The sequence below is a fragment of the Candida albicans genome, chromosome 4, assembly GCF_000182965.3.
Source record: "Candida albicans SC5314 chromosome 4, complete sequence".
NCBI lineage: Eukaryota > Fungi > Ascomycota > Pichiomycetes > Serinales > Debaryomycetaceae > Candida > Candida albicans.
The window spans coordinates 1,034,597-1,047,646 of record NC_032092.1 but is presented as its reverse complement, the minus strand read 5'-3'; the positions used below and the strand labels follow the sequence as shown (position 1 = coordinate 1,047,646).

Sequence of the window (13,050 nt, the reverse complement as noted above, 5' to 3'; positions counted from 1 at the left end):
TAACAGTTGTGGTGGTGGTGAGGATAATGGTAAAACTTATTAAGGTGAATAATTCAAGAATACACACACAACATACACACAGAGAGACAGAGATAACACCCATATACATAAATTAATCTTTAATGCATGAAATTTTGAAATACTTTCATTAACTTATAAATCTAATAGGTAAGATAGTTTCCTAATTGGTAAAGTTAGTTTGTACTCTCTCTAATTTTTTCTTCTTCTTCAAGAAAAAACGCACAGACTAAATTACAATGAAAATAATTTCCAATTTAAGGTAGTTGTAATAATTTAAAGGTACTAAAGGGTATTTCGTTTAGTTCTTCAATCGTGTCATAATAAATTAGAACTATAATTCGATAGCAAGCATTGATGAAGATTCCACATTCTGATTGGAATTGGAATTTCATCTCTTCAAGATTCAGGTGCTTGTTCCCCTTCTTTCATAGTAAGTAACATTTTTTCTGCATCGAACGATATAGTTTAACTTAAAGTCTCAATCAAATCTTTCTAGCAGTTGTCTCGAGGTGTGTTTAAAGTCGTTTCTTCCATCTTGGTGTTTGCTAGGCATTTTTTGTTTGTTTATTGTCTATTGTTTTTCTTCAAAGAGACCTAACGGCGGTTGTTGTCGTGGTGGTGGTGAAAAAATGACGAAAGACGATTGAAAGAGCAGTTTTAAATTTAAACAATAAGAACTGTAGATCTTTTAGAATGTTAATCACCTCTAGAATTTCGTATTGCCTAACCTTTTTTTTGAGTTTTCGGTGTATGCTATTTTTATTCTATTGTTCGTTTTTTATCCTTCTTCTTTTTTTTACCAATTTGCCTTTGTCTAACTTCTTTTTCTAACCAATATTGTGGTTGATTCCTTATTATTAATCGAATAGCCTATTTCAATCGCAATTCTTTTTTTGGTTATCTTTGTTACTTCTGTGTATATGTGTATATGCACGGTGTTTTTTTTTTCTTGTAATTACGCTCTTCTATCTGATTTATGTTAATGCATATTCGTCATATACAATACACACATAATATGCATACACAAACTATCCACACCACACCACACTAACCAATCAACATCTTAGGAACACCTTGGATTTTTAACACCAACCTCCACCAAGCACGAACAAACTAACATTTCTTGGTGTATTAAAAGTGATCATCGATAATATTTGAACAATTTACAATTAAGACAAATTAGGAAGAACTCATAATAATAATAATAAATTACTAATATTAGGGGGTCATTAAACTTGGCTCAAGTCCATTAATAATCATATTGATAAACAAACAGTATTTAGTGGCCATTAGACACTACTTTAATTCCATGCAAGATCACTTAAATGATTTTTTTTTTAAGTTTGAATGGGGGTGGTGGTGGAAGTAAATAGCGAACGAAAAGAATTTTAGGATAATTTTCTTCTTAATTTCATTGTTTTAGTTTTTGCAACTAATGCATTAGATTTTTTGTTTTTCTTAGTATTATTGCACCAAAGAGATTGTTTTTTAGACTCTCTTTCCAACAAAGAGAGCACTTTATTTAGGGCATTTTGGTATTAAAGACCAAAGGTTAAATTCAAAGACAAGAAAGAAAGAATGATAGAAATTTAGACGATAATTTATTAAATTTTTCTTAGTCATTCATTTCTTAATATATTATTGTTAAAACTGTACAGCCCAGTAGGAAAAAACAGGGTGCCAACGGTTGTTGAATTGGTGATGATTGTTTGTTCATCGGAACAACTTGATATTGTTTTTTTCTTCTTTTCTTTTCTTTTCTTCTCTGTTTACCTGGATTAACTATATTTTGTGTAGACAACTTTAATTTTTCCGTGTGAATTTGATATAACTTAGATATGCGTTTTCCTTTTCATTTTGAAAATAAAAAAAAAGCTGTCATAAAACGCTGACAACGGCATCGACGCAGAGATGAGCAATATTTTTAGTTGTAGCGCCTTTCTTTTTTGCATCAAAGTTGGTGCCAAAATATGACTAAAAAAAAATAGTACTGGAATTTTTACTATTTTAAAAATTCAGGTCTATATTAGATACTAAAAATAATCATCTATTTCTGGAAAAAGACGAAGAAGACCAACAAAATAATTTCGGATTATTTTCGTATGTGCAATCAAACCCATGGCTTAGCTTGTCTTGGCGTTTCTGTCAATATCAACATATTTACCAGTCTCATTCAAGTTCATTATGCAGAAAACGGCTTTTTTGTATTTTCTTATTATTTCATCTACCTGAAATATTGGTATATCGTCTCGGTTATTCCTCCCTTTTTGGTGTAAAACAGGCCACTTTTTTTTTCCGATTGTTTTTTACTTGTTTAAAATTTCTCAAAATCTTGACCATTTGACATGTACATATGTCATTTCCCCAAATTTTCTCCGTAAATGCAAAACTTCCGGTAGCTGGATCTACAGTTCTAACTGAGCTATTTTTAACTCAAATACGATAACGGCTCGTCACTGACGTATTTGAATTTTTTGTCATTTAAACTAATGATTTAGTAAGTCTAGATCTTTTTAAATATCGTCTACACATTTTTTAATGTTGTCAAACATGTTGCATTTTCTTAGTTGCAAGTTGACGTGGAGATACGTTGTTCGTCTCAAGCTGGAGTAATGACAACCCTTGTAAGTTCCTTTATACCAAAAAAAAAAAAATGTATTAAGTTACCTTTACTAAGTTGTCAAGAAGTGCCTGGTCGAATCCCATTTCGGGTGCTCACACTACCAGGTTACGACTAATGCTATGACTGCTCCCCTTTTAGAAAAGTTTGAAAATATTAACTTCTTGATGCAATATTGTTCTTGTTGAATGTAATGCCGTGTGGTGTTACTTGGTAGCACTTTGATCATCTATACACGACGTATCTTAATTTAGAAGTAAATCCCTTTACAATAACAACAATAAGAAGAAGAACAAGAAGAAAAATTCATTGTAAAGTAAAAGTAAAAGTGAATCACCCAATTTAATTTAATTTAATCTTCTCTCTCACCCACCAGCACCGGAAAAAAAAAATTGAACAAAATCGAAAATTGGCATAACCACCAAGGTCATTGCAACCTTTAATTATTATTTCTTCTTCCCTACAGTTGTAATTTTCATTCATTTATCACTATACTATACTATACCCAGCATCATCATCATCGACAACAACAACAATAATACTTTTTGGAAAGAAATTTTTTCTTTTTTTCTTTTCTTTAATAGTATAAGAGGATCTTTTTATTTCATTTTTAAAGAGGAGAAAACGTATTCCTCAGGTAGTATTTATTAAACGCCACTTTCTTATTTTAGATTATACTATCAATTTAAACTTCATTATATGCTAAAAGATATACCAAGGGTAATGCCAATGATGATGAGTGGTTCACAGAGTACTAATTATGAGCTGGGAGATATCAATGGAGCTCAGGTTGAATTTTCCAGAAACAAGATACCGGAGACCTTAATTAAGAACTTGTCAGTTGATGGGAAAGTAATAACCCATGGTTATGTTCATGGACATATCCATAAACATAAAGATCATACCCACATACATGGCCACATTCATAATCACGATCACAGAACAGATTTAGAGAAAATAAATACACAAATAAATGATACGTCGATGGAACCTATTTCTAATCAACCCAATTTCAACTTTTCATGTCCTGCGTTGGACGACTTGGATTTTTGCAAAGACGTATTTTGCAATGATCTTGATGATTGCTTTTATTTAAACTGCGATGATAATGAAAATTCCAACACTTGTGATGTAAATTGCTGTGATTCTCAAGTTGATGAAATTTGTTGTACCAATGATAAATGTTTGGAACCAAAACTGGAACAACCACCATCATGTGAAAAGTCTGAACATCTTGAGTGTTGCGATGATCCTCACTGTGAATCATATAATGTTTGTCATTCTGATTTAGGGGATCTGTCCAGTGTTGTTTGTACAGATCCTAATTGCTCTGAAATTGATACTTGTTGTTCGTCATTGCCACAACCGACACTCCCGTCTCATCTGGAAAATAATTTATGTCAACCACAACTTTCAAAGAGACCTATATTTGAAGATTTAATTACAAACGTACATTTGAGTTGTAAACAAACGCAAGCAGAAGAAATCAATAGTGTTTATCCTCCTAAGAAGAAAATTAAACGTGAATCCGATTTCGATATTCATTTCCCTCATGAATGCCATCAAGATTATAAAAACCCATTTACAGCTACCGCGACTACAAACCACCAGCTTCATCAATCGTGTTTCCATACTACTATACCCGATAGAAAAAATACATCTTTAGAATATGATGAGAAACTAATGTCTGATTTTGATTTCGTGATACAGTTTAATAATTTCAATCAACTATTAAATACTGCAACAAAACATGAGCAACAGGGGCAGCATGAGCAACAGAAGCAACAGAATCAATTTGTGAAGGAGACTACAGATTTCAATCAAGTGTCAACCAATAGACCTACACTGTATTCATGTCAATGGGAAAATTGTTTCAAAAGATTGAATAACAATACATTCCTTAATCATGTCATTGAAGATCATTTAGAAAAAGAGGAAATCGTCAAATCAGAGAATTCCAATTATCAATGTGAATGGAATGAATGTAATTTTACTGATAATGATTTTAATTCTTTGATAAATCATTTAAAATCTCATCAACCTTCCAACCTGGTAGAGACTACTGGTTGTTCATCACTATTGAATAATGTGACAAATAACTATGCATTAACACCATTATCATGTACATTATCTAATGATGCTTCACCTGTTGTTGCCTTGCAAAGTCCACAAGCTCCTGATTTAAATATCACTTCGGTGAAAATCGTGCCCAAAAATAAAAGAAAAAGTTGCAAACCCAAAGTGAAGAAAGAGGATCAAGAGATGGATTTAGAGCATACTTGTAATTGGCAGATTGGTACTGATGATAATGGTGATCCAATTTATTGTAATATAAAACATCAATCACCTGGTGACTTGCATAGTCATTTACTCGATGTCCATATTGGATCAGGAAAACACGAATATCATTGTTGTTGGCGTGGGTGTGAACGTCATAATGGGAAAGTTTTCACACAAAAACAGAAACTAATTCGTCATATTCATATTCATACTAATTTTAAACCTTGTAAATGTGATATTTGTGGAGCATCATTTGCAGTGGAATCTGTATTACAACAACATTATCGGGTTCATTCAGGAGAAAAACCTTTCAAATGTCCCATTTGTGATAAAACATTTGCTACCAGTTCTTCATTATCAATCCATACTAGAGTGCATACGGGGGAAAGACCATTGGTTTGTAAATGGCCCGGGTGTAATAAACGGTTTAGTGAAAGTTCGAATTTAGCTAAACATATGAGAATCCATACAAAGAAATTTAATTGTGAAGCATGTGGACAATCGTTTGATAAGAAAGGAGTATTTAATCGACACGTTTTAGAACATTCAGTTGAGAAATAGTTGAACAGTGTATTATATTTTATATATATACTCGGTATAGGGGGGAAGTAAATCTCCAAGACGACAATTTCATGAAATTGCCATTCGATCCTTCTCTAGTGTAATTATCTGTTCTGCTCAATTTATTCGTTGGCTGCAGATATCGGGACACATCGTAAAAGAATACCTTATATTTATCTTCGTAAATAAAAGAAATCTTAAGCAAACAATAGCAAATTATCATTCAAAGACTAAAAATGAGGAGTAAATGAGATGACTAAAGAGGAGAGGTGTACATTCATAGCAATCAAAGACACTGTCGATAATGTAATATTTTCAAAAATGTGCTAATATGTTGTTTCGGGTCAGAGGTGTGTAGATTCAGAATCTTATCTGTATCTTGCATGCTTTTGTATGCATATGATTGCGGTGTGGGAGAACAAGAAGTAGCAGTTTACATTGGTCTTATCTCTTACAACTTACACTTTGGCTAAAACCCGGTGTAAAGAATTAACTTGTACGTGTTTAGTAAAAACCAAATTGAAAAACGTATATTTAACTCTTTTTACAGATGAAATAGGTCCAAATATTATTGAATCCACAGTTTTGTATCTAACCATTTATTAATTATCTTTAGCTAAGTTGCTTTCACGTGACTTATCTAAATCTTGCATTTTTCTTGCTTCGCCGCAAGGAACAAGAAAAAAAAAAGTATCTTCCCTCATCATCATCATCATCAGCCTGTATATATGCACCAAGTAGATTAATTAACTATTAACGATCTTGTTAATAATAAATTAATTCACAAGAAGAGAAACCGAAAGCTCGCAAAAAAAAAAACAACTTCTTGGGATGAATGGCGGCAAATTAATATCCAAATGTTTGACCACTTCTCTTTTTACCAAATGATACATATTAATTATCTTCAAATGTTGAAAGTTTTTTTTCTTTCTTTCTTTCGTTAGCTTTCAATATAAATAATTAAATAAAAGACTATTATTTTCAATTTCATTTTTTTTTTTGGAATAAAAAAACCCTTAATTTATTTAAATAGAAAGTTTCTATTTTTGTTATTTTTACTGGTTTCACACTTGTCATATTACTATAATCAAATGTCTGAACCGACTAAAAATTTGGAACTGATACGGTCACAAGAACTAGATAGTGACCACTCAATATCGTATGACTCGACCACTGGTCTTAAACATGGATTAAAAGATCGACATCTAAGTTTAATTGCTCTTGCTGGGATTATTGGACCTGGTATCATGATTGGGGCAAGTTTGGCATTGGCTTCTGGTCCTGCAGCTTTATTGTTGGGGTTCGGAATCATTGGTATAGTGGCATTTTGTATGATGCAAAGTCTTGGTGAAATCGCCACCATGTACCCAACGGGAGCAACATTTTCCACCTTGGGAGCAAAATTTGTTGATTATTCTTGGGGTGGTGCTGTTGGTTGGAATTATGTGATTATCTGGATAGCAGTTTTAGCTAATGAGTATAATACTACAGCTTCTGTGTTGCAATTTTGGGGACCACAAGTACCTCTTTATGGATATGTGTTAATATTATGGGCCGTGTTTACTGCTTTCCAATTCTTGGGAGTTTCAGTATGGGGAGAGTTTGAATTTTGGTTAGCTTTAACTAAAATTGTTGGATTAGTTGCCTTCTACATATTTTCTATTATTTATTGTGCTGGTGGGGTTAAGGGAACTAAAGCTTTTGGTTTCCATTATTGGAATGACCCAGGGCCATTTGCTAATGGATTCAAATCATTTGTATCAACATTAACTTTTGCTAGTACTTTCTACTCTGGTTGTGAAGTGACAGCAATCGCCGCCTCAGAAGCTAAAAACCCGAGTCGAGCATTACCTAAAGCCATCAAACAAACTTTCTGGAGAATCTTGATTGTCTACCTTGGAATTGCCATTAGCTATGGGTTGACAGTTCCCTATGACGACCCAAGATTATCAAAAGGTTCCAAAACTTTGAAATCACCAATGACAATTGCTATTCAAAGAGCAGGTTGGGATGGTGGTGCCCATTTGATTAATGCCTTTATTATTGTTGTCTGTATTCTGGCTATTAGTTCTTCAATTTACACTGGTTCTAGATCTATGGTTAATTTGGCAAATGAAGGATGTGCTCCAAGTATTCTTAAACGAGTAAATGGTCAGGGTGTTCCCTATGCTGCAGTTATCTTAATGAGTACATTAGGGTTAATCTCATTAATGAATCAAAGTACAGGTGCTGCCAATGCTTATCAATACATTGTCAATCTTTCTGGTGTCGCTGTGTTTATTGTGTGGGGTAACGTTTGTTTTTATCATATTAGATTTAGACAAGCAATGAAATTACAAGGTCGTTCATTAGACGAAATACCATTCAAAGGGATGTTGTATCCTTATTTACCAATACTAGGGCTAGCTTTAAACGTTATTTTAGCTTTAATTCAAGGTTGGTCATATTTCAAACCATTTGATGCTGGAAATTGGGTAGATGCATATATATTGTTGCCATTTTTCTTTGTATTATATTTTGGATTTAAACTTTGGCATAAATCGAAATGGGTCAATTTGGAAGAAGTCGATTTAGATGAAGGTAGAAGAGAAGACGATGAAAAAGGAGTAGACAATAACAAATGGATGATATAATGAAGATTACCCAAAAAGAATATAAGTGTTGATAATCAGTTTAGTTCTGGATCAATTTATCTTGTCATTGTATACCTGTTTAAATTAGATTTGATAATTAGAGTAAATTTAGAATACATATATTTTACCAAACTCTAAAACAAGTTTCATCTCTACCAGAGTTAAATTATAAATGAAGTTTACAAACACCAAATGGGTGTGATAGTAAAATTTAATGCATGTTTAGGGAATAACTATACATGAATACGTCTATAATGTAAATAAACAAATAATATTATTCTGGTGAGTCCTTAGTTCGGAAATCTTTACAGATTTCTCTCATTGCACTTTCATTTTCTAACAATGTTTGAGCTGCTCTGGCCATGGCTTTCTTTTTCGATGGGTCAGTTGTTTCACAGATCGTAATGCCTCTAATACATAACACAACTTTGAACAAATTACCATTTATCTGAGATGTAAGGTAAGCTGGTTTGTCACCAATTTTTCTACCAAGGATACCATATAATTTGTTTTTCGCATCAATGTCCAATGGTTCATTTTCATTAACTGAAATAGGAAACATTGAGGTTCTAATTGGCGACAGCGGTGTAGAAGGAAGGTTATTCCTTTCTTGTTCTAATCTTTCTGCGACCTCCCTCTTTTTGGCATTTTCTCTTTCGAGTCGTTGTAATTTAATTGGTCTTTCAATTTGTTGGCGTGCCACAAAGTATTTTTTCAAAACTTCATTATTATTTAATCCTGCCATGGCAGCTCTTAACCCTGCCTCTTTCAAATTGTTTGCTGTACCACGACCCAACTCTTCTCCATTGATGGTGCATTGAACTATAAATTTATTATGAATACCATCACCCATCTGAAGAGTATTATATACTGGATGTAAATCATCTTGGCCAATAAGTCCATATAATTTGGATTTGGCTTCTCTATCAATTGGCTCCTCAATGTATTCAATTTTCAACTCATGAATCAATGGTGCATACACTTTTGCTAACCATTCTTTGACATCTTCCAAATCGAAACCCCTCTCCATTGCTAATGCTCCGATATATGCTTCAAATACATCAGCAAATATTTTTTTATCACCAGTTTTCAATACATCATCACTTATTCTGGAACGTAACTTTTTGTCAAATCCATATTGAAAGGCAATTTTAATTAATGTTTTGTTGCTAACTAATTTTGATCTAATTTTCGATAAGTCACCTTCAGTAGAATCAGGAAACTCTTTGAAAATTATAAGAGTCGCTAAATTATTTAAAATAGAGTCACCGTAGAATTCCAATCTTTCATTATGACTATGTAATAAATGGTTAGCTTCAAGATATTGCTTGTTGTTGACTGTGGATTTATGAATAAAGACCCGTTCAAACAATTTAGGGTCATTTATTGGTGGTAACGGTGGCATATCATGGTGAACCCCTGTAGATGCAATTTCTGGTACAACATCACGAGGTGAATTTACTTTGACTGAATTAGATTTAGCAGGTATTTTTTTCAATTTTTTCAAATCATCGTCACTTATTTTGACTTCATCATTGATGATTTGGTCCAAAATTGGTAACTTCCCAATTTCATGTAATGATTTCAATTTTGATGCCGTGTCTATCAATGGATTGTCCTGTAATTCAAGTCTAATACCATTATCTATCTCGTCTGATTCAATGAGATATTGTAATTGGTTGCAATTAGGTGCCTTTTCAAGTATACTGGACACGCATTTTTGCATGGTTTTAGTAGAATGCTCTAACTGATTCATATCTAAGATTCCTATTGTTGTTGGAGGCGGCTTATCAAACACCGGTTCATGATATGCCAGAAGTTCTTTCAAATATTTATCGGTGATCTTTGTCTTCTTTGTAACAGTAGAAGGTACTGGAGCGGGACTCGATCTTTTCGATGAGTGATGGTTTTTCGAACTGTTATTACTCAGCATACTGGTGTCGGAATCTATATCTGATACACTTAAAGGATCGTCAAGATTTGATGAAATTACTTTATTATCTTCTTGTTGACTGGTAGATGTCCAGTTGTTGATGTAACTCATAAACCCTTTGTTGGCAGTTTCTGCTATATTTTGTGCTGCTAGATTTTTTTGAGAAAACGATGACATTAATCCCAAACTGAATAAGGTGATGGAGGATGAATATGATGTGAAGACAATTCTACCAACAGGAAAATAATACAAAATACAAAGCAAAGCAAAGCAAAGCAAAAAAACAGTTCAAGTTAGAAAAAGTAATTAGTATATATAAGTGTTAGCTAGTAGTTATCAGTTATATTTCAACAACACCTATGCATTGAAAAATCGTTAAATTTTCAATATTACGTGTTGTGAAACATTCACGAATCTAGATTATTTTTTTTCTCTTCCTATAGTATTGTTCGCACTATGGTCGTGTGCAATATACCAATATCAACATTGAGTTTTCATATCACCAATTAAATAATTTGACTGAAAAAAAAAATTTTCTGTTAATATTCATTCACAGTTTGATTCAAATTTTTTGGAATATTTGGGTGCGGGAAGGTACAAGTATCTAATTATTCAAACCGCTAGCATATCACATTATCAAATGTTGTCTTCTAAACTTATTAATACTGGTATATTACGAAATACTACCAGAATATCGGTGACTCAATGGTCAAAATCATTTTCCACCTCAATAATCTCTGGCAATCAATACGCTGACTTTATACCTGCCAATGCCGAACAAGAGCAATTTTTAACTAGACAAACTGAAAAACCATTATTTTCCAGAAAGACTTATTTAATTGATTTTTACAAGCATTTATACGATAACAATGAAATCTTGTTATTCGTTCACCATAACAATTTAAACAAATCCGACAATAAGAGATATCGACAAGAATTGTTCAAATCGGGAGCAAACTTACATGTTATTAAATCTAGTATGTTCAAATTATTATTGAGATCTATCAATGAGGCTGACCCAGCACAAAAGGGAATGTCGGCAAAGAATAAAGATAAAGTCCATGACTTGGATCCATTACTTGCTGGACCAACGGCAATTATAACAATTCCAAAGAGTGATCCTCAAGTAGTCACATCAGTGATGAAAGTTTTAAAGAGTGCCAATGAAAGATTACTTTTAATTGGAGCCAAGATTGAAAATAATGTAATGAATCTTGATGAAATTAATCAGTTCAAAACTTTACCTACTAAGGAATCTTTACAAGGACAATTGGTTGGATTATTGACTATGGCTGGTGGTGCTGGATTAGTCAGAACTTTGGAAACACCTGGAAAGGTATTATATTTGAATTTGGATCAAAGAAAGAAAGATATGGAGGGTCCTAAACAAGAAGAAAAAACAGAAAACAAAGAGTAGATTATGTAAATAGATTTTGTTTGTTGCTGTTGTTGTTGTTATTTCTGTTAAGGAATATATGTATATAAGGGTATCATTTTTAATCTTTAATGAAATGTAAGAAGTTTTCATGGATTACCATGCTACATATAAATCGGTGGATTGTTAAATAGCTATAAGCGGACACCTATATTCACTTAGTGATAACATTTATTTTGCTAATTTCCGTAAATCAAGTTTATATCATTTACTGGAAATGTTTTGCACAATATGGTATAATCTCTTATACAAATAAATAGTCTGCAAAAAAAACTATTACGCTGAGGCAACACATAACAGCGATGGACTCAAACATGAAAAAAAAAATTTCTTCACATATTACCTCTAACCATTCCATCTCCAACCTAAACCAAAAACCATTCCTAACAGCAATCATGTCTGAAGCCACTGATAAACAAAAGCAAGTATCAGCTGAAACTCCTTTAGAAAGAGATCTCAAGTCAAAACAACAATCAATAGCAGCAACTAAAAGAAAACAATATCGTGATGATAAATCTCAAATACGAAAACAAGCTAGATTTGAAGTATCAACTACTCCAGAACCGGAACAAAGTGACTCTTCAGCCACAACAGCAACCATTACTGAGTTACCGAAAAAGAGATATTATCGTCAAAGGGCTCATTCAAATCCATTTTCTGATCATAGATTAGAATATCCTAAGAGTCCTGAATCAATGGATTGGTCAAATTTATATCCTAAACAATACGATATTAGTAAAGTTGAAATTGCTGATATTGGATGTGGATATGGTGGATTAATGATTAAATTAGGTCCACAATTCCCGAAATCATTGATTTTGGGGTTGGAAATTAGAGTTCAGGTGACTCAATATGTGGAGGATCGTATTATTGCATTAAGAAAGAATCAAGAAATTATAAACGACAAAAAGAAGAAGGAAAGTGGTGGTGGTACTGGTGATGGTGATGACAATGATTATAGTTATCAAAACATTGCTGTGTTGAGAGGTAATGCCATGAAGTTTTTACCAAATTTCTTTGTTAAAGGACAATTATCAAAAATGTTTTTTTGTTTCCCTGATCCTCATTTCAAACAACGTAAACATAAAGCAAGAATTATAACAAATACTTTACTAAGTGAATATGCATATGTATTGAGAGAAGGTGGAGTGGTTTATACTATCACTGATGTTGAAGATTTGCATAATTGGATGGTTAAACATTTGGATGAACACCCATTATTTGAAAGATTAAGTAAAGAATGGGAAGATCAAGATAAATGTGTTGAAATAATGTATAATGCAACTGAAGAAGGACAAAAAGTGACTCGTAATAAAGGTTCAAAATGGGTCGCATGCTATAAGAGATTGCCGAGCCCTGATGACTGTGAATAGAAAGATATAGAATGTATGTAAATCGATATTGTTATTAAAAGAATAGAAATGAATGAACTGTAGAACCAGTTACTTGATCAGTATACAACATAGTTTACATTAATTTACCAAAGAAAACAAAAAAAAAGGRAWTTTTTGAAAAGTAACAACTACATATTAGAATGAAAATACAACAAGCAAAACAGTGTAAACAG

General features: G+C 32.7%; 5 protein-coding genes across 5 annotated transcripts; 4 read left to right on the top strand and 1 right to left on the bottom strand. All coding sequences in view use genetic code 12, as the record gives it.

Moving 5' to 3' along the window:
* Positions 1 to 3,625: 3,625 nt before the first annotated feature.
* CSR1 (Csr1p) lies at positions 3,626 to 5,482 on the top strand (the record flags this gene model as incomplete). The annotated part of the gene is made up of 1 exon (XM_712106.2): positions 3,626 to 5,482. One exon carries the CDS (start codon positions 3,626 to 3,628, stop codon positions 5,480 to 5,482), a length of 1,857 nt encoding a protein of 618 aa, XP_717199.2.
* A 1,091-nt stretch (positions 5,483 to 6,573) lies between these two features.
* AGP3 (Agp3p) lies at positions 6,574 to 8,115 on the top strand (the record flags this gene model as incomplete). The annotated part of the gene is made up of 1 exon (XM_712107.2): positions 6,574 to 8,115. One exon carries the CDS (start codon positions 6,574 to 6,576, stop codon positions 8,113 to 8,115), a length of 1,542 nt encoding a protein of 513 aa, XP_717200.1.
* Positions 8,116 to 8,389: 274 nt separating this feature from the next.
* Positions 8,390 to 10,225, bottom strand: DCR1 (ribonuclease III; the record flags this gene model as incomplete). The annotated part of the gene is made up of 1 exon (XM_712108.1): positions 8,390 to 10,225. One exon carries the CDS (start codon positions 10,223 to 10,225, stop codon positions 8,390 to 8,392), a length of 1,836 nt encoding a protein of 611 aa, XP_717201.1.
* A 463-nt stretch (positions 10,226 to 10,688) lies between these two features.
* Positions 10,689 to 11,465, top strand: CAALFM_C404820CA (mitochondrial 54S ribosomal protein uL10m; the record flags this gene model as incomplete). Its single annotated transcript, XM_712109.2, has 1 exon — positions 10,689 to 11,465. One exon carries the CDS (start codon positions 10,689 to 10,691, stop codon positions 11,463 to 11,465), a length of 777 nt encoding a protein of 258 aa, XP_717202.1.
* A 413-nt stretch (positions 11,466 to 11,878) lies between these two features.
* Positions 11,879 to 12,856, top strand: CAALFM_C404810CA (tRNA (guanine46-N7)-methyltransferase; the record flags this gene model as incomplete). The annotated part of the gene is made up of 1 exon (XM_712110.2): positions 11,879 to 12,856. The coding sequence occupies one exon, from the start codon at positions 11,879 to 11,881 to the stop codon at positions 12,854 to 12,856; it is 978 nt and encodes a 325-aa protein (XP_717203.2).
* Between the last annotated feature and the right edge of the window lie 194 nt (positions 12,857 to 13,050).